Consider the following 21,487-nt stretch of genomic DNA (forward strand, 5'->3'; position numbering starts at 1 on the left):
CTTGAGCCACATCTCCAGCCCGTGCATTCTTTTAACTTTTGTTTATCATGAAATATTTTAATTTCATTGTCAAATCTGAACCTTAATTTTGCTGGATACATTATTCTTGGTTGGAATTTTTTATCTTTCAGTGTTTGAAATACGTTGTTCCAGGATCTTCTCATTTTCAACGTCTGAGATGAAAAATCAGCCGTTAACCTAATTGGTTTACCCCTGAATATAATCTGCCTCCTTTCTCTTGTAGCTTTTAATATTCTCTCCTTGTTCTGTATGTTGGATATCTTCATAATAATGTGTCTTGGAGTTGGTCTATTACGGTTTTGCATGTTTGGGGTCCTGTAGGCTTCCAGGATTTGGCAATCCATTCCATCTTTCATGTCTGGAAAGTTTTCCAAAATTATTTCATTCAACAGATTGCTCATTCCTTTGCTTTGGACCGCTATACCTTCCTCTATCCCAATGACTCTTAAGTTTGTTTTTTTATGACATCCCATATCTCTTGGATGTTTTGCTCATGGTTTCTTACCAGCCTTACTGTGTTGACTATACTCTTTTCGAGTTTATATACTTTGTCTTCATTATCTAATGTTCCGACTTCTACTTGATCTAGTCTACTTTTAATATTCTCATTTGAGTTTTTTATTTGGTTTATGGTTTCCTGCCTTTCTAGGATTATGGTTTGATTTTTTTTTTAAATCTCTATCTCCTGGTAGAGTTGAGTCTTTGCTTCTTGAATCTGTTTATGTAATTCATTTTCAAAGTATACTTTCATTGTTTGGACTTGCTGTCTAATGACTTCTTTAAGATTCCATTCCATCTGAGTCAGGTATGCCTTGAGTTCTTTATCTGTCCATTTTTCTGATATCTCTAGGTTCTCCTGTAAATTTAAGTTATCCTGCATTTTTCCCTTGTTTTTTCATGGTGCTCATGTTACTTTCCAACTCTGTTTGACTGCTGTGTTTCTGTTTTCTCCTATAAATTTGTTTTGGTTTTGTATAGCTCCAAGATCTCTCCTGTTCTATCGCTGAACTTGCTGTGATGGGGTCAGATCTGTCGGAAACGGGTGATGGTGATGTCAGCTCTCCAAGATGGTGGCTGCTGGCTTCCTCGGTGGGGTGTCCAGTGTGAAGGGCAGATCTGGACTATTTCTCTCCCCTGTCTCAAACCCAGAACTCAGCCTGGAGCACTGTGAGGGCACAGTTGTCAAGACCCCACAGAATCTGTTGCACCATTTCTCTGCGTTGCTGGCACGTCAGTGCACAGGTTCCAGCTGTGGGGCAGGCCACTGACCAATCAGCCTGAATCTCCAGGTGCACAGTTCACTCGCAATTGAGCCACAGTCACTGATCTTCAGGTGTTGAAATCCTTCCTCTAGGTTTCAGTGCACCCCAATTTTGCTGGAAATTCCTAACAAGATAGCTTCTTGCCATTCTAAATTCGCTAATCACCTGTGCAGTGACATAGTACACGGGGGTGTTGCACTCTATTCGCCACCATCTTCCGCTGTCTATGTTCTTTTCAAGTTGAAAAACTTTGTCTTCGTTGTCTGATGTTTTATCTTCTAAGTTTTCTACTCTGCTGGTAATACTCTCATTTGAGTTTTTAATTTGGTTTATTATTTCCTGCATTTCCAGAATTTCTGTTTTGTTTTTTTGTTTTTTAATATCCTCTTTCTCCCTGTAGAGTTGATCTTTTGCTTCTTGGATTTGTTTATGTAATTCATTGTCAAAGTGAACTTTCATTGTTTGATTTTGCTGTATAATGTCTTTCTTGAGATTCCAGATCATCTGAAGCATGTATATCCTGAACTCTTTATCTGACATTCCATCAGCTGCAGATATTACCTATTCTAATGTTGAATTGACCTGCATTTTTTGTGGTCCTTTCTTTCCTTGTCTTTTCATACTGCTTAGGTTTCTTTCTAGCTCTGTGAAACTGTTGTGTTAATGGTTTTCCCCTTATATATTTATGTTGTTCTTGTATAGCTCCAAAATCCCTCTTTTGTGGAGAAAGACAATGTTAACTGTTCCCAATTTCAACAGTACATCATCTAAGTACACGTTTTCATTATTAATACATTTATACTTAGAATCTAAGTCTACAGATATTGGTTTCATTTATTATTTAAAAATATAGTCATTAGTTTCACAAAAGGCATACCATATCTGGTGGCATATAGAAAACTGAATTTCAGACAAAGGGTGTTATACTTAGAGGGAAAGGAGTGAGGGTATGAGGTTAATCTAACTTAGCAACTTTGGAGAACTCTAACCAGTAGACTGGTAATTTATGGAAGAATGTATAGATAGATTCAACCTCCTATCTGTATTTAGATAGTTATGCGACATATAGATAGTAAAAGTTAGGGGGTTGAAAGTGGGATAGAGGGAGTAAGAATAAAAAAAACAAGGAAGAAAAGAGAAAAAAGAAGGAAAAAGAAAGTAAGAAAGAAAAAAGGGAAAAAATGGGGAGAAGGTAGGGCATATGCAATTCCTCTATATTATATTATTTTGGTTATTTGTTTGTTCATGCACAGATCTTGGTTTCACATATGTTGAGGTTGTAAAGGAGAGAGAAGGAAAGAGAGAAAAAAAGTCTATCAGAACTCTGTTTTCCTTTCTTCCAGTAGGTGGCCATTGTCTATTCCTAGCTTGAGCCTCTGTATTCAGGGTGGTGGATATAGCCAGTGTGAAAGGACATGAGCTTCCACCTGTGTCCTCCCTACTCTAGTCTCTGAGGTAGAAACCAGGTTTCTGTACAGTTGTTGTTTTGCATTGATAGCTACAACCCCCAAAAGCTTATGAGAAATATTTTGAGTTATTGTAGCTAAGGCTGGAGGATTTGGAAACCGGGTACCTGGATCAGCCACAGAACCGTGCTGGTAGCCACGCCCCCTTTGATGGGTTTTAAGGGTTGATGGGCTACCTCCAGACTAGCGCGCAAGGTGGGGCTGGGCTTCCTCCTCTGGTTTGGTGCCAGGCTTCCTCCCCCGGTCTGGGTTGGCACCGGGCTTCTTCCCCCAGACTGGCTTTGAGCTGGGCTTCCTCCCTCGGTCTGGTCTGGCTTGGAGCCGAGCTTCCTTCTCTGATCTTGAAGTGTGTTTTTATATATGATAATATTTGGTCATCATAAAGACTCAGAAAGAAGACAACAAACAACAGCAATGACAACATAAAATAAACTAGGTACATAAATTCACTAATAATCAGCTACACTCAACAACAACTAAAATAGCAATAACCATAGATAAGAAGAAAAGTAAATTAATAAGAAAGTCAAAAGTTAATAAAAGAAAAATTAATTCAAGAAGGAAAATTACAGAAGGAATATAAATAGGGAGAAAGATGGAAATAAAATAATGAAAAAATATACAAAGAAATGGAAAAATGAGAAAGAAAAAAGAATATCCCTCTAAAGATTTTTTTAAATTAATTAATTAATTAGAAAAAAATATAATAAGGCATAAATAATATAAAACATGTTAAAAGTTCTTCCCAGATAAAATATTTATACTGGAGACACCTCTTTACAGGTGATCTAACAGTTAAATGCACCAGATATGTGGGGTTAGTGACCTGCAAAAGAAACCAATTGTAGTTTCTCTCTCTTTCCACCAAATGTCCTGGGATTTGGTGTGATATGCTGGCTTCACTGTGCTCCTCATTTCCTGCCATGGAGGGTAATATTGATGGGGCAGGCCATAATCACACTGGAGGGATTTTGTTTGCAAATCTGGAATTATTGCAAAAGTCAGGCTCACCACAAGCCCTTCTTTCAATGCTTTTGTGCATCCCACTGTTGGGCACACACTTGTTCCAGAGGCCTCTAGTCATTGCTTATGTAAGTGTCCTAGTCATGGTGAATCCTTGAATGCCTGTGAAAAATGATGTAAGCAATCAAACCACTGAGTTCCACCCTGGAGAGGGAATATGGGAATGGGGTGAATCATCAGATGTGTTCTCTGAGCTCTCTGCACTATGTGTAAGCACATGTGAATGGAATCACTCTTCTTCACAGAGGGAAGGACCACTTCCTAATGAGGCTTCTAGGCCCTTCTCTGCCACTCAGTCCTCTCAGTATTTTTGCAACAGGCACTCTCCCTATCTGAGACTGTAGAGGGCTAACATTTTCTACCCCATCACTGTAGCAAGGTGACCCAGGGATCCTGAATTGATTGGTTGATATTTTCTAATCCCAGCACAGAGTTTTCCTTACAATAGGATATTTCTCAAGATAGCTTCTGGTTATAGCACTGTGAGAGCTCGCTGAGCATTGTCGTGAATTTTTCTAAAGCTCTGTTGTTGTGCAGAAGGAGTTCCTCTCAGAACAATTCCCCAAACTTAATCTAAAGTTTACAAGAACCTTGTATTTCTCCCATAGATAAGACTGCTGCTCTGCTGACACCATTTGGGTTGTCTGCACTCTCCAGATTACCTTATGCTTGCATGTTGCCCCCTCACCAGGCAGCTGAAGTTGAACTTGTAAATTGTTTTGTACTTTCCTCTGGGATATATTAATGTTTCTCTGAGTTATTTAGAATTCACATTATTTCTTTAATGAGTTTAAAGTCCTCTCTTTCTCTTCTCAGAATAGTTTCCCCTGTGTTCCTTGACTCTTTTCATTCTCAGAGTCACAACAAATGTAAATCTTATTCTGCTATTTGCCTCCCTCATTAAGAACTCCTATTTTTGAATAATGACAACTACTTACAGAAAATCCAAGCAATTATTTCATTTATTTGGGGGGAAAGTAACATTCTATGATTCCTAGCAGCATCTAAGCAATGTCAGCATTTGACATCATCTTTTTGGGGGAGATTTTCTCAATCTACCTAAAGTGAACACAGATTTGAAATAAAATATTCAGATCTGAACTCTGAAATCTAGCATCATTAGTGAAATATGTTGAGGTAAATCATGGTCTTCCTTGTGATCCATTCATTTGTCAGTCTTAATACCTAGGTAATTCCTTTTTTTATGGATTCATAGCTGTCACCTAAGACTTCTGATGATCTCATTCCCATTCCTTACTCCATCTCCTGTACTGTCATTCTTCTAAATCTCAAACCATTGACACTCGAGCATGCATGCTTTTTAAGAAGTAATTTCATATGCTGGTATATTACACTGAATCTTAGAAATCATTCAGAAAAAAAGTAACTTTCAACTACTCAAGGAAGGAATCTTGACATTTCTAGAAATGTTTCATCACCTTATGAAGAACTCTACAAATAACAAGTTTAACTTTTATAGGACCTACATAACTTCAACCTAAGATAATTACTAGATTACAATGAGTTTAATTCCATTTGTTTACACAATTAATATTCCTACTTGTTTTGGTGAGAACTGAGACTTAGCTGCTGCCCTGGTGTAACAACTCCATGTCTTACCCTGCAAAATCTGCATTCTGTAAGCTTAGTTGGTGGGAGTGAGTAGAACATGACAAAAGAACACTTCTCAGTCTCTGTAAATGCAACCATTGACATGATTCTTTCTCCTCAGAGACTCCACAGCTCCGCCTGGTGGATGGGGGCAGTCGCTGTGCAGGCAGAGTGGAGATTCTTCACCAGCATTCCTGGGGCACTGTGTGTGACTACAACTGGGACCTGAGTGATGCCCACGTGGTGTGCAGACAAATGGGCTGTGGTGAGGCCCTCAATGCCGTACATGAGGCATTCTTCGGGGAGGGATCTGGACGCATCTGGCTGGATGAACTGACATGCTTAGGAGAGGAGTCCCATGTGTGGAAGTGCCCTTCTCTAGGCTGGGGGCAACACTACTGCACACACAAGTGGGATGCAGGTGTCATCTGCTCAGGTAATGGCCACTGAATTCCATACTGTATTGGATGATGAAAAGATATAAGGAAAAGTGTGTCTAACTCTTGTGGGAGTAATACCTGGATGGTCCATAGTGAACAAAGAGGTTCTTTTACAGATGCTGAATGTTTCAAATAGCTGGGGATGATGGGTTTCATTTGTTTCCCCTCTTGAAAACTTCAAATATTGTCATTTCCTTTCTTAACTTTCTTTCTTGACAAGATATGTTTATAGTAGGATAATTCCACTTACAATCAATCTTCATAATTTTGTTTTTCTAATTTACTATTTTTAGGATTAAACATAAATTACCACATATTATCTGTTTGCAGCACTTCTCAAAAGACATACAAGAATGAGGCTTTACTTTTCCCTATTGAAATGAGTATTTATACTCATTTATAAATATAGTATGTATAGCCAAAGATAATTTTGCACTGGGTCAGTAGGAGTATGGGCACAGGAATGGGATTAAACACCTCACATGAGAATTTTGAATTACTGGAAAGTTGCAATTCTCCTTTCCAAATTCAGACATAAGAATTCTTAGCACATTGGTAGGAAGGGCCAGAGAACTGTGAATGAAATACCCTGAATCACAGGTTTTCCTTCCATCATTACTACAGTAGATTCTCTACATTTACTTTTCAAAGCAACATCTATATAAACTCATACTTAGGAAGGTTAATATAACCCAGTCCTGGCTAATGTTGAATGCCATAAAATATCAATGCATATTTATTATGGTAAGAGAACATGTAATTTAGGACCAAAATATTTATTCAGTGATCTCCCACAAATACACTAGTTAACCGCTATTCACATACCAAACTAGCTTGATAAGAGACAATAAACCAGGTGAGTGCTTGCTTTTAGTATATTAAAAAGAAAGGAGATATTCAAGAGGGAGGAAGATTAAAAGTTTTCAACCTCAAGCGGCCCAGCATGAAGAGAGATGCATCCTTTCTTGGGAATGGAAAAGAAATAAAGCTTAGGCTTTGGACTTAAAACCCAGGACAAGGTCTGCCAGATTGAAACCTGGTGCCCTTTAGAGTCTAACAACACTGGTTGCTATACAAACTAGTGCCCTCAGACTGAGAACCTGGAACTGTGTTTATTCAGGCAGCAAAGAGACAATCTCCACCACATTCCTCCAAGCTGCCTTGGCTAAGGAGCATGGCACAGGGATAGCATAGGACTTTGCCTTGGAGCTCAGTGCCAAGACCACCATGGTGATACTCAGCAGGAATTAGAGCCCTCAAATATAGGACAGCCATCATAGAGAGAGCAAGATTTTTGTGCTGGTGGGACAGACTCAAGAAGAGCCTGTGTCACTTGTCTTAGACCTTGAGTCCATCTTAACAATAGGCAGCTCATAGCATTAAGGGCCTTGGTGACTTCCATTTCTGTGTTGGCCTACAAGGCGATTTTCTTGGGTTGTAAAATAGCATGTCGCACTGGTGGCCACAGGATCACCCTCATCATTTCTCCCCAAAGCCCCAGATGGCACACTATGGAGAAAGAAGAGAGTTAAATCTCTGCTTGGGGGTGAAAACGTAGTTGGGAACCCAGATTTGACCTGGAACATTGGGCTCTTTACACATTATAATACAGCTCTCAAAGGGGAAAGATAAAGAGTCTCAAGGAATCAAGAGAAAAGAAACAAACAACACATAAGGGGATCCTAATTCACCTGATGGCAGGCTTCTCAACAGTAAACATATAGGTCAGAAGTGAGTGCCAGGAGATTATCATAGAGCTGAAAGAAAAACCTGCCAAACAAAAACACAGAACACAGCAAAACTATCCATTACAGAAAAAGGAAATGCAAAGACATATCAAACAGTGGCCCCCACAAAAAAATTACCATATGACATAGCAATCCAATACTGAGCCTATATCCAAAGGAAATAAAATAGGATGTTGAAGAGACATCTGTGCTTCCATTCTTATGGCAGCACTACTGACAGTAGCTAAGAAATGGAATTGATCTAAGCATCAGTCAACTGAAAAATGGATAAATAAATTGAAGTAAACTTACACAATGTTATAGTCTTTAGGCAAAAAGTGACTGATATCCTTTCATTTACTATAGCATGCATTGGCCTGGTTAGGTTAAGTGAAATAAGTCAGGCAAAGAAAGAATAGTGCCTTATAATCTCACTATATGACAATGGAATTGTGATTACCACAGATGGAGAGAGTGCAGGAGATGAAAATGGAAGGCTAGAGATTAACAAATGAATAAGCAGTTTTTCATACATAGGAATAAGAAATTCTGATCCACCACTGCACAGTAAGGTGACTATAGAAAATAATAATAAACCACATTTTTTTAAAAAGTCATAAGAAACCATTTGGAAATTTTCAACAAAAAGGAATGAAGTGTGTGAGGAGACAAAAATAACACAATGTATACATACACCAGCACATCTATTTGCCCTTTAAAATGTACACTATTTGTGGTTTTAGGTCTCAGTTCAAATAAATTTAAGGGAAAAAAAGAGGAAAATGAGAAGATACAAGGAAAAATTATATAGTTTATATCTGATGGATTCAATGATATAAGAAAAGTGCATTAGGAGTAAATTTGATAACAATGGAACGAGGAGACAAACTGAATTTTTTGAAGATAGAGGAAGCTTACAGTATCTGGTGGATGGCAATAGAAAGGTGACAAAGAGCACAATAAGGATTATCTGAGCAGCACTTAAGACCCTGGGTGTAAAGTGGGGAATCTGTTTACATTTGTGTGAATCCTGTACATCTTAGCTGTACAAAAGGAGAAGAATGGATTGCAAATGTGGCTTAAAATTGTAGCATTGAGGTCATAATGGGGGAAGAAAAGGTCCAATGGATGACACATTTTTAAGAAACTTACTACTTTTAAGAAAGTTTGCTACTTTTATGTAGCAAAATATCGGACAAGAAGAATACATCTGAGTGCAATTTTTAATTTACTCCAGTAAAAATGATTTGTGTGATTCAATACACTTCTGCAGATGGAATTTTTCCTTCTTTTTTACACTGAGGTCTCACAAATTTTTCAAATGGCTTGAAATTATTTGTCCTCACGAGATTTCTAGATGTGAAGCTCCACAAAGATAATAATATTGTTTCCATGAAACATACATATCAAGAACAAAAAAAAATCTAGAACATGGCAAGTTTTTGTATATGCTTTGCATAAAAAAACATGGAAGAAAACTCTCAAATTTTCCTTTATATACCTGCTTCCTACATCAAGTCTGCGAAGAAAGTTTAGATTGTGTCATCCTTGAAGTTCTCTCTGCCCCATTTTTACACTATCTCAGCCAGAGGCATTTTAAAACATACTGGGCCTCCAATGACCACTCTTCTTGTCCCTTGCTGTACTTTGATGGACAAGTCATGCTCCCACTTTTGGCTTTCAAAGGAGACTGGGAATCTCAATGTTGCAGGGAAATTTTTGTCTCTGAGGAGGATACCTGACCTTTATGGACCAAATACAATGACAGATGAAGACATTCTCATATACTCAGGTGACACAGTGCTATGCCCTAAACAGAATAGTAGAATTGTAGACTAAAGGACAAGGAAGCAGGTGGATACATAAATGAGTCTTATACACACAACATTGAATATTATATTTAAATTTCATGTTTCAAAAAGCCTCAGGTAGTAGTTTGCTTCACATTATGCCTAAATATTCAAAGAAGAATGTTCTGGGGAAAAAATGGCTGTTTATAACTCAGAGGGAGAGACACATGCAATTTCTTTCAAGTGACTTGAAAATGACCATTCTGGGTAAATTCTACCTCTTCAATAATGTTAAGACCTTCATACAGTTTTCCCTAATGATTCAAGAAGAGGTCTACTCTGAATAATTGTTAATTATGTGTTCATGCACTAGACGCACAGATGAACCAACCTCAACATTAAGACCTCTGAGATTTTGTAACTCTAGATCATTCAGACTGAGGTAACAGGTTCAATATGGCACCTTACTTTTTTGTTTTGTTTTGTTTTTTGGGTACCAGAGATTGAACTCAGGGGAGCTTACATACTGAGCCATATCCCCAGCCCTTTTTCACATCTTATTTAGAGACAGAGTCTCACTGAGTGCTTAATGCTCTACTGTTGCTGAGGCTGGCTTTGAACTCGATATCCTCCTGTCTCAGCCTCCTGAATTACTGGAATTACAGGCATATGCCACCACACCTGGCACACTTTAGTTTTATTTGAGAATATGTATTTAATAAGCAAGACAGATGAACAGAAAGGTAGAAAATAAAATGGTGGTACAATTTACCTCAACAATGCAGATGGGGAAGGGAAATTATTTTTTACCTCCAAAATCCTTTACACCACTGACATATTACCAAAACTGATGTGTATTTTTACAAATAAAATTAATGAGGATTTCTAAACCACTAGGATATAAGAAATGCCTACTAAGCTAAAGAACTATGTAGACCATTGTAATACTTACCTATGGAATCAGGGGATCTGGATTTATAGAACAATGTATACCTGCACCTAAACCACACATTGACTGTTCTATTTATATTTCATTAAATACAACAGAGTAAGTCAAACCCTGAGAATAACAAGTGGGGATCAACTCTGTGTAGATGGTGGCTGACTCTAATTTCTAAATCAAGTATTTTTGAAAATAAATATATCAGGGTTTCTGGATGTACATTATTTCGTTAAAAATGCCTAGAAAATAACAAAAGAGAGACACAGTATTAAAGATGAGTAAAAATAGTGTTGAGTTTGCAACGAGAATTCCCTCTAAACACTTCAGGGTCAATGTTCAGCACATCAACAGATGCTCAGCTGATTCTCTGAGTACATGTTCTTTATGAAATTTACTCTTCACCCTCTCAGGCTACAGCTAAATGAACTGTCGCTGATCTGTAAAGAGTAGAAGAACAAAGGAGTAATCTGCCTTGGGGGAAGGTTTGCTATTACAATACACTATTTAAACTGGAGGACACTACAATCAGATATTTCACTGAATTCTCTCAGATAGAACTCAAAAGTGACGTTGTTCTACCTCAATGGAGACATTCGATATCTTGGAAGCTAGAAATATAACATATACAATGAAAAAAAATAAGAAAATAGAAAAGAATTAATGTTTCTGCAGAAAAATTTGTGTATCTCATTCAGCCAGAAATACAATCAGTCATGCACAACTCATGGTAGTGGTGGTGGTGGTGATATTAATCCCTAGTGTGGAGATGTAACTGAGTGGAAACCAGAATCCACAGAGGAAAAGACCTGGCTGCATCCACAGGCAGAGCCTACAGTGATGATTTCTGTTCTGGAAACTGATCTTTATTGTTCCTGTCACTGGACAACAATAATGATAGCTGATTTTGATCAGCCCTGAAGAGGTCTCACACTCTTTAAAACATTACATCCCAAAGTATAGTGATTTGATTTCAGTTTGAAATTTTGTATTTTCACTCTAACTTTCCAAGTAAGGTACATTGTCATCACTCCTCTGTGATACTGGTATAAATTAAATAGAACTTGTAGTCATAAGGTCACAAATCCACACTTGAGGTTAATACATCAGCTCCAGAGAGAAATGAGAGTATTCTAATTATAATGCTTTAAGTAATATTGTAATGAAGTAGATTAATGCTTTAGATATCCATTCCATCTTAAAGGATTTCTTTGGAAAAATAATCACTGATCATGTTATTCTCTTCAGCAAGGATTTCTTGCTGAAATTCATACATAAACTTAGTATTACATTACTTTTCCTTACCTGTGGCCAGATGCTGGCCAAAGGTCTGAACCCATACTTGAAATCTCTTCCTGATGTGCTTCAATAGATAACTAATGGCTTCTCCCAATTTCCCTTATCAATAACAAAATAATCCCTCAACACAAATTAAAACAAAAAGTCAAAAAAGCTCAAATCTCTTTATTTCTTCTTCTTCCTCCATTTAATTTTCCTGCTCTTCTTCTTAAACTTCTTTTTCTTCTTCTTTTGTTCTTCTGATGCTCCTTTTAAACTCTCTTTCTATCTTCTGTAAAAGGAAGTATGATATAAGAACCCCTCTTATTTTATTCAAAATAACCTGGATTTATCTCAGTCTTACACTTTTTATTTTTATTTTTATTTTACACTATTTAGTGGACTCTTCCCTCATTTGTAAATGGCAAATAAATATAAATTGTCAGTTTTTGATACATATTGAATTTTTTTTCTTCATTAACAAATGTTAATTTATTTGGAATTTTTAGTGAAGTAAAAGTTTTTGAGGATAAAATGGTGGACATTAAGCCTAGTACTTTTGCTACTTGAGTTCAAATCCAGTGGATAGATGTAAATCCTATTAAAAAAGGAGGTCAGCTGACAGAGACAGAATGCAGAGAAACACACAGGTATCTGTTTACATGAAGGATAATGTGTTCACATAGAAAAAATAAAAACACATGTATCATACAGCACACACACAAACACAACAGTTATATAGCTATACATTCATTTCTTCAGTCAGTCATTCAGAACTGATCTTCTAAATGCCTCCTCCTAAAATGTCCTCACACACTTATCATGGAATTCCCATTCTGATACCAACTGTTGAGCCCATTCCCCATACCCTGGGAAAAGAAAGGCTCACAAGCATGGCCTGTGACAACTAACTTCCAATTCCAAGCCAAGATACTCATTTGTGGGTTAATTTCTTCCACAGGATTTGTGCGTTTGGATGGAGGAGCTGGACACTGCTCTGGGCGAGTGGAAGTGAATTCTGGAGAAGGATGGATTCCAGTATCTGGTGGGAATTTCACATTACCCACGGCCCAGGTCATCTGTGCAGATCTGGGGTGTGGCAAGGCTGCATCTGTCCTGGGGAATCTGCCCTTCAGAGAGCCTGGTGAACAGGTCTGGGCTGAAGAGTTCCAGTGTGAGGGGCAGGAGCCTGAGCTCTGGTTCTGCCCCAGAGTGCCCTGTCCTGCAGGCAGCTGCCCCCGCACAGGGGCTGTGCAAGTTGTCTGCTCAGGTGAGATTTACAGCAGGACTTTAACTTCCCCACATACTCTATAAGGATAAGAAAAATGTGGGATGTAGCTAAAGCCCTGTCTTCTACCAGGATATACAGATATTCGGCTCATGAAAAATGGCAGCTCTCAGTGTGAGGGCCAAGTGGAGATGAAGACCTCTGGAGGCTGGAGAACACTCTGTGCCTCCCACTGGAATATGGCCAATGCCAATGTAGTTTGCCGTCAGCTGGGCTGTGGGGTTGCCATCTCCACCCCAAAGGGAGAGTACTTCGTAGAAAGAGGAGATGAGGTGTGGAGACAGCAATTTCACTGCTCAGGGTCTGAGTCCTTCTTGTGGAATTGTCCTGTGACTGCCCTGAGTGTTCCTGCCTGTGCCCATGGAAACACAGCCTCTGTGGTCTGCTCAGGTAAGAGAGGGCAGCGCTGAATGGTACTTGAGTGACATGTCTCTAAGAGCAGTCAGTGTGGAGAGCTGGCTTCAGAAAGGAAACTTTCTGTGGGGAACTATGGTTCTTCTCAATGATCATTCATCTTTCAAGCCCTGTCAAGGAGTATTAAGTGAGATAGTTTTCAAGTAAGAATTATTATTTATTAAAATTCAAAGAGACCAAGGTAGAGCGATGAATGATAGCTCTGTCAAGTTCCTCACCCTGGACCCTCAAGAGAGCATCAGCAGCTCCCAGAAGTCACCTGCACATCCCTCCAGTCACTATACCCTCCTCCCCTGCAAAGAAGACCACTATAACTTCTGCTGCCAAAGAAAAATTTTGTCAGCTTTTGACTTTTATGTAAAATCATGTAGTATGTTCTATTGTTGTGTCTACTTTGACTCCACATTGTGCTTAGAATTCACACATTTTTTCCCTTTGTAGCATACCTTCATTTATTTTTATTGTTGTTGAGTTTTCTGCTGAATGACCACATGACCATGTATTGATACATTCAAGTGATATTGAGATTTGATGCTTGTTGACTTCCCAAATAATGATCCTACATATTATCATGACAATAGCTTTTGGTGCATATATGTATGTATTTGCGTGAGGGTTTTTTTTAACCTTTTACTTTCACTCTTTTAATATGGTATTCTTTCGGGGGTCAATTGTTGTTCTTAATGAAGCACAGCTTATCAACATTTTTTGATTACTAAATAGAACTTTTCCATCTTAAGATCTAAAAAATATTCTCCCAGGGTATATTATACATGTTTAATTACTTTTATTTTGCATATAATTTACAGTCTTTCTGGTTTTGATATTGTAAGGGTGTGTGTGATGTGAAGAAAAGTTCTACATTATTGTTTGGACAGCAAATTGATTCAGCATTATTACTGAAAAGACTTCTCCCCACCACAGGGTCACCTTTGAAATAATGGAGTGCAGATTTTCTTACTCATTCTATTCCATTCTATTTTGTTGTTTGTGTATCCTTACAGCAGTACTTACATTCTTAATTATTATAACTTTTTAGCATATCTGAGTAAGTTTCCTTTAAAGATTACTTTAAACTAACTTCTCTAATTGTGTAGTTTTTCTTGCCTAATGCATTAGTCATACTTGGTCATATGCATTTCACATAAATTTTAGAAACAACTTTATATATTTAATACAATAAAAGCATAATGATATATAGGTTGACATTGGATTTAGACTACACATGAATATGGAGATAATTGACCTACAAGGCATACATCTAATTTCTCTCAGAGATTATACATAGCCTTTATGAAGTTTCTCCTAGATGTTCTTGTGTTTGATGCTATTAATGTTTCTTTGGAATTACTTCAACTTGTTTTCACCTTTATTTTTTGTATATGTGGGGGGGATGGTTTTCTTTTTTCCTTCTTTCCTTTTATTTGTTTATTATGTTAACTTGATAATTCTGAAAAAGTTTCAGGGATAGCATAAAATTCCCAGGTAACCATAAGCAAGATTTCCAAATGCCACTCTTTACTATATTCCCTCCTTCTGTCCCATTTATGCCTATATTTATCAAGTGTTTCTGAAAGAGTAGTTAAGAGTAGGTGGATAATGTAGTGTGTCCCATTACTCCTAAAATATTTTCAAGAATTTTAAATATAACCATAGCACTGTTGCCAAATTTCATAAATCCCTCTTGCCGTAATATGACTATACAGTGTAGTAGCCTTGTTCAGATTTTTACTAATTTTCCTAAATATGTTATTCACAGTAAAAATGTATGATAACGTGCTGCATTCAGTTCTCATGTTTATTTATCTTTATTAGTGTGAAACTCTTATTTTTTCTTTGTATTCCATGTTAATGATTTATTAAAAATGGAAGCCAATAATTTTGCAAAAAGGTCTCAGTTTGAGCTATGGCAATAAGCAAAATAAGTAAGTAATAAGAGAACTTGTAAATCAATATTTGAATCAGTTCTACATAAATAAAAGTTGGCTTTGACTTTTTTCCAAAGTAGATATTTAAACTATATGTTAGAAACAATAATCACAAAACATATGTCATTCTTTTTTTACATTTATTTCTTAAGAGTAGATGGACACAACACAATACCTTTATTTTTATGTGGTGCTGAGGATCGAACCCGGGTCCTGCCTGTGCTAGGTGAGCTCTACCGCTGAGCCACAATCCAAGCCCCACATATGTCATTCTTAACTTCATGCATAAGAATGTTTATATTAGATTGGACATATCTAGTGCTATAAATATGACCTAAATCCTGCAGCAATCTCCCCTCTAATTTCTGATGGCCTCCTTTTTATGACAGAGGACCTGGGTACATGTCTTTCTGTATCTGTTTTATTTAACTAAACAGTGTTTTTCAGTTCCATCTGTTTTGATACAAATGACATGATTATATTCTTCTTTATGCCTGTGTGTGTGTGTGTGTGTGTGTGTGTGTGTGTGTGTGTGTACCAGTACCTTATAAATTTGCCTTTCAGTGAGCACTTGGGGTGATTCCATACCATAGCTATTGTAAATAGTGCCACAACAAACATAAAGAATGTAGAATTGCTGTGTTTTATAGTAAGTGTAATTTTGGCAGTTATTGCTGCATAATAAAAATTTCCCTCCAAAATATCAATTCAAATAAAAATACATTTCATTTTTCATGAAAAAATGCAAATCATTTTTCATGATTTCCAGATTCATGAATTTGGCAAGGTCTCTTGTCAGTTGCCTTTCGGGCTCTCTCATGAGGTTGCATTTGTATATCTTCTGGAACTGAATGTGCTGGGGTTGCTGACAGAATCACCTGCAAATGCTGTCTCCCACATGATAGTCTACAGTGCAGATTTCCCATAGAGCTAACATCATACTTAGCCAGAGGAGGAGGCATGACTTTCTTACCTAGGTTCCTAAGTCAAGCTGTGTTGGCTTCACCACATTTTATTGTTAATAGACAACTCACCACTGTCAGCCCAGATTGAAGGGAAGGAGGAATGGACTGTACAGGTCAATGGATAGAGGGTGACAGATGTTTTGGGTATTTTTAAACACTATAGGTGTATTAAACATCCCACTTTATGTATTTTCTGATGTATACTTTAGAACTATCAAACCAAAGATCAAATGTTTTCTCTGATATGTGAGAGTTAACCCACAATAAGGGGAGGGGGCAGTAGGAAACAGAATAGAAATGTAGTACATTAGACATTTGGACATAGAGGGAAGGGAGAAAGGAGGAAAAAGACAGTGGAATGAAGTTAATATAATTTTCCCATGTGCATATATGAAAACATTACATTGAATCCCATCATCATTTCTCTGCCAAGATGCACATCAGATAGAATCTTCAGAAAGGTATGTTACTTCTCCCGTACAGTTAATTTAGAGGAGAGAGAAGATCATCTTAAATAAAACTGATTGAAATGATTGGATTTTGGACATCATCTAAATAAACAGATTATTTTCAGTTCACAAAATATGATACAAGTTTTCTAGAAGTTTAACAGAATTTCACCTGTTTTGTCCAACCTGAATTATACTTGTGTATTCCCAGGGGTATCAGGCAAACATGCTGAGATTTTCAGAGTCTCAACTACTACCTTTGAATGAAAAATGCCTAAAGGTGAAAATAGCTGATTCTAGTTTTTCCTTTTCTCTGAACCTGACTCTAAAAGGCTAGAAGCTTCACTTGAAGGGAAGAAGGTTTCAAGGTTTCTGGAAATATGTTATTTCTTTTAAAATGCCTAGAAAATAACAAATAATAGATATATTAAAGATGAATAAAATACTGTTGAGTTTGCAATAAGACTTCCCTCTGAACACTTCAGGGTCAATGTTCAGCACAACAACAGATGCTCAGTTGATTCTCTGAGTACATGTTCTTTATGAACTTTACTCTTCACCCTCTCAGGCTACAGCTAGATGAGCTGTCGCTGATCTGTAAAGAGTAGAAGAGCAAAGGAGAAATCTGCCTTGGGGGAAGGTTTGCTATTACAATAGACTATTTCAACTGGAGGACACTACAATCAGATATTCCACTGAATTCTCTCAGATAGAACTCAAAAGTGACATTGTTCTACCTCAATGGAGATATTCTATATCTTGGGAGCTGGAAATATACCATATATGATGAAAAAAACAAGAAAATGGAAAAGAATTAATGTTTCTGCAGATAAATTTGTGTATCTAATTCAACAAGAAATATAATCAGTCATGCACAACTCATGGTAGTGGTGGTGGTGGTGATATTAATCCCTAGTGTGGAGATGTAACTGAGTGGAAACCAGAATCCACAGAGGAAAAGACCTGGCTGCATCCACAGGCAGAGCCTACAGTGATGATTTCTGTTCTGGAAACTGATCTTTATTGATCCTGTCACTGGACAACAATATTGAAAGCTGATTTTGATCAGCCCTGCAGAGGTCTCACACTCTTTAAAACATTACATCCCAAAGTATAGTGATTTGATTTCAGTTTGAAATTTTGTATTTTCACTGTGACTTTCCAAGTAAGGTACATTGTCATCACTCCTCTGTGATACTGGTATAAATTAAATAGACCTTGTAGTCACAAGGTCACAAATCCACACTTGAGGTTAATACATCAGCTCCAGAGAGAAATGAGAGTATTCTAATTATAATGCTTTAAGTAAAATTTGTAATGAAGTAGATTAATGCTTTAGATATCCATTCCATCTTAAAGGATTTCTTTGGAAAAATAATCACTGATCATGTTATTCTCTTCAGCAAGGATTTCTTGCTGAAATTCATACATAAACTTAGTATTACATTACTTTTCCTTACCTGTGGCCAGATGCTGGCCAAAGGTCTGAACCCATACTTGAAATCTCTTCCTGATGTGCTTCAATAGATAACTAATGGCTTCTCCCAATTTCCCTTATCAATAACAAAATAATCCCTCAACACAAAGTAAAACAAAAAGGCAAAAAAAGCTCAAATATCTTTATTTCTTCTTCTTCTTCTTCTTCTTCTTCTTCTTCTTCTTCTTCTTCTTCTTCTTCTTCTTCTTCTTCTTCTTCTTCCTCCCTTTCTTTTTCCTGCTCTCCTTCTTATTCTTCTTCTCTTTTTCTTCTTCTTTTGTTCTTCTGATGTTCCTTTTAAATTCTCTTTCTATCTTCTGTAAAATAAAGTAAGATATAAAGAACCCTTTTTATTTTATTCAGAATAACCTGGATTTATCTCAGTCTTACACTATTTAGTGGACTCTTCCCTCATTCCTAAATGGCAAATAAATATAAATTGTCAGTTTTTTGATACACATATAATTTTTTTCCTTCATTAACAAATGTTCATTTATTTGGAATTTTTTAGTGAAGTAAAAGTTTTTGAGGATAAAATGGTGAAAATTAAGCCTAGTCCTTTTGCTACTTGAGTTCAAATCCAGTGGATAAATATAAATCCTATTTAAAAAAGGAGGTCAGCTGACAGAGACAGAATGCAGAGAAACACACAGGTATCTATTTACATGAAGGATAATGTGTTCACATAGAAAAAAATAAAAACACATGTGTCATACAGCACACACACAAACACAACAGTTATATAGATGTACATTCATTTCTTCAGTCAGTCATTCAGAACTGACCTTCTAAATGCCTCCTCCTAAAATGTCCTCACACACTTGTCATGGAATTCCCATTCTGATACCAACTGTTGAGCCCATTCCCCATACCCTGGGAAAAGAAAGGCTCACAAGCATGGCCTGTGACAACTATCTTCCAATTCAAAGCCAAGATATTCATTTGTGGATTAATTTCTTCCACAGGATTTGTGCGTTTGGATGGAGGAGCTGGACACTGCTCTGGGCGAGTGGAAGTGAATTCTGGAGAAGGATGGATTCCAGTATCTGGTGGGAATTTCACATTACCCACGGCCCAGGTCATCTGTGCAGATCTGGGGTGTGGCAAGGCTGCATCTGTCCTGGGGAATCTGCCCTTCAGAGAGCCTGGTGAACAGGTCTGGGCTGAAGAGTTCCAGTGTGAGGGGCAGGAGCCTGAGCTCTGGTTCTGCCCCAGAGTGCCCTGTCCTGCAGGCAGCTGCCCCCGCACAGGGGCTGTGCAAGTTGTCTGCTCAGGTGAGATTTACAGCAGGACTTTAACTTCCCCACATACTCTATAAGGATAAGAAAAATGTGGGATGTAGCTAAAGCCCTGTCTTCTACCAGGATATACAGATATTCGGCTCATGAAAAATGGCAGCTCTCAGTGTGAGGGCCAAGTGGAGATGAAGACCTCTGGAGGCTGGAGAACACTCTGTGCCTCCCACTGGAATATGGCCAATGCCAATGTAGTTTGCCGTCAGCTGGGCTGTGGAGTGGCCATCTCCACCCCAAAGGGAGCATACTTTGTGGAAGGAGGAGATGAGATCTGGAGAGACCGATTCCACTGCTCAGGGTCTGAGTCCTTCCTGTGGAATTGCCCTGTGACTGCCCTGGGTGTTCCTGCCTGTGCCCATGGAAACACAGCTTCTGTGGTCTGCTCAGGTAAGAGAGGTTAGGGCTGACTGGTACTAGAGTGGTGTGTCTCTAAGAGCAGACAGCATGGAGAGCTGACTTCAGAAAGGAAACATTCTGTGGTGAACTTTGATTCTTCTCAATGATCATTCATCTTTCAGGCCCTGCCAAGGAGTATTAAGAGGAATAGATTTTAAGTATTATTATTTACTGCAGTTTATAGAGAACACTGTATAACAGTGAATGGTAACTCGGTCAAGTTTCTCAACCTGGACCATCAGAGACCATCAGCAGCTCCCAAGAGTCACCTGCACATCCCTCCAGTCACTGTGCCCTCCTCCCCTCCAAAGAGTATCTTTTCAAGTTTTGAGATTTATGTAAAATCATGCACCATGTTATCTTTTTGGTGTATTAAATATCCCACTTTATGTGTTTTCTGATATATACTCTAGCACTATCAAACCAAAACTCAAATGTTTTCTCTTATATGTGAGAGCTAACCCACAATAAGGGGAGGAAGCAGTGAGAGACAGAATAAAAATGTAGTAGATTAAGACATTTCGATATAGAGGAAAGGGAGAAGCATAGGAAAAGGACAGTGGAATGAAAATGACATAATTTTCCCATGTGCACATATAAAAACATTGTATTGAATCCCACCATCATGTATATCAATAAGAATGGAACTCTAAAATAAAATGTATTTCACGCTTGTATAATTATGTCAAAATGGACTCTTCTGTCAAATATAGCTGAAAAGATCCATAAATTTAAAAACATATATATATTGTTACCTGAACCTTATAGAGTATTTGGAACATTAGGTTCTCTACCATGTCTCTTAGTTCCCTGTTGTATTTCCTATCCTTTCTGTATTTCACTCTATATTTTCCCATGTTCTTCCACTTACTAATTCTATTTTGTGTTCATCTACAGTGTTGTTAGACTCATCCACTGGTTTCTTATTTTTACCTGTTGACTTTTTAAATTTACACAGGACTCTCAAATATTTATTGAATTTTTGTTATCATTTCTCTGCCAAGATGCACATCACATGACTCTTTCAGAAAGTTATTTTTCTTCTTTAATGCAGTTAATTTTAGGGGAGATCACCTTAAGTAAAACTGATTGAAATTACTGGATATTTGACATCATCCAAATAAAAACATTACTTTCAGTTCACAATATATGATACAAGTTTTCTAGATGTTTAACAGAGTTCCACCTCTTTTGTCCAGCCTAAATTATACTTGTGTATTCCCAGGAGTATCAGGCAAACATGCTGAGATTTTCAGTCTCAGCTTCTACCTTTGAATGAAAAATGCCTAAAGGTGAAAATAGCTAATTCTAGTTTTTCCTTTTCTCTGAACTTGACTCTGAAAGTATAGCTTCTCTGGGAGCTAAGCAAACTCTCAAGCACCACTTATACATTCCACTTCGCTAAAGTTATTCCTGAGGTGGGCTTAAAACAAAAACAAAATCTGACATATTAAAAAGCAGAAATCTCCATTAGAAGATCAGTTTTGAAGATAGCAAATTAATGCTCCTTTGTTTTACAGTTTTCACCTCATAATAATCACTAGATTATTATGTACTTTATTTCAATTTTCTGCTTTGTATCCCCTTCTGTAGGAAACCAGACCCAGCTGCTGCCCCAGTGCAAAGACTCCTGGTCAGACCCAGCAGGCTCTGCATCCTCAGAGCTACACACTGCCAACTGCTCAGGTGAGCAAGGACCCCAGCACCAGAGCCTTCC

At 37.6% G+C, this 21,487-nt stretch overlaps 1 protein-coding gene across 1 annotated transcript in view; it reads left to right on the forward strand.

The window, feature by feature from the left end:
* Window positions 1-1,088: 1,088 nt before the first annotated feature.
* Window positions 1,089-21,487, forward strand: part of LOC144365086 (antigen WC1.1-like) — a 46,661-nt gene continuing 26,262 nt past the window's right edge. The window contains exons 1-7 of the mRNA XM_078015888.1: window positions 1,089-1,251; window positions 5,505-5,819; window positions 12,520-12,828; window positions 12,919-13,236; window positions 19,045-19,353; window positions 19,444-19,761; window positions 21,364-21,456. Of these exons, the coding sequence (XP_077872014.1) occupies window positions 1,089-1,251; window positions 5,505-5,819; window positions 12,520-12,828; window positions 12,919-13,236; window positions 19,045-19,353; window positions 19,444-19,761; window positions 21,364-21,456 (1,825 nt within the window). The remainder of the gene's footprint in view (window positions 1,252-5,504; window positions 5,820-12,519; window positions 12,829-12,918; window positions 13,237-19,044; window positions 19,354-19,443; window positions 19,762-21,363; window positions 21,457-21,487) is intronic.

This window comes from Ictidomys tridecemlineatus, chromosome 6, assembly GCF_052094955.1.
Source record: "Ictidomys tridecemlineatus isolate mIctTri1 chromosome 6, mIctTri1.hap1, whole genome shotgun sequence".
In the NCBI taxonomy this organism is placed as follows: domain Eukaryota; kingdom Metazoa; phylum Chordata; class Mammalia; order Rodentia; family Sciuridae; genus Ictidomys; species Ictidomys tridecemlineatus.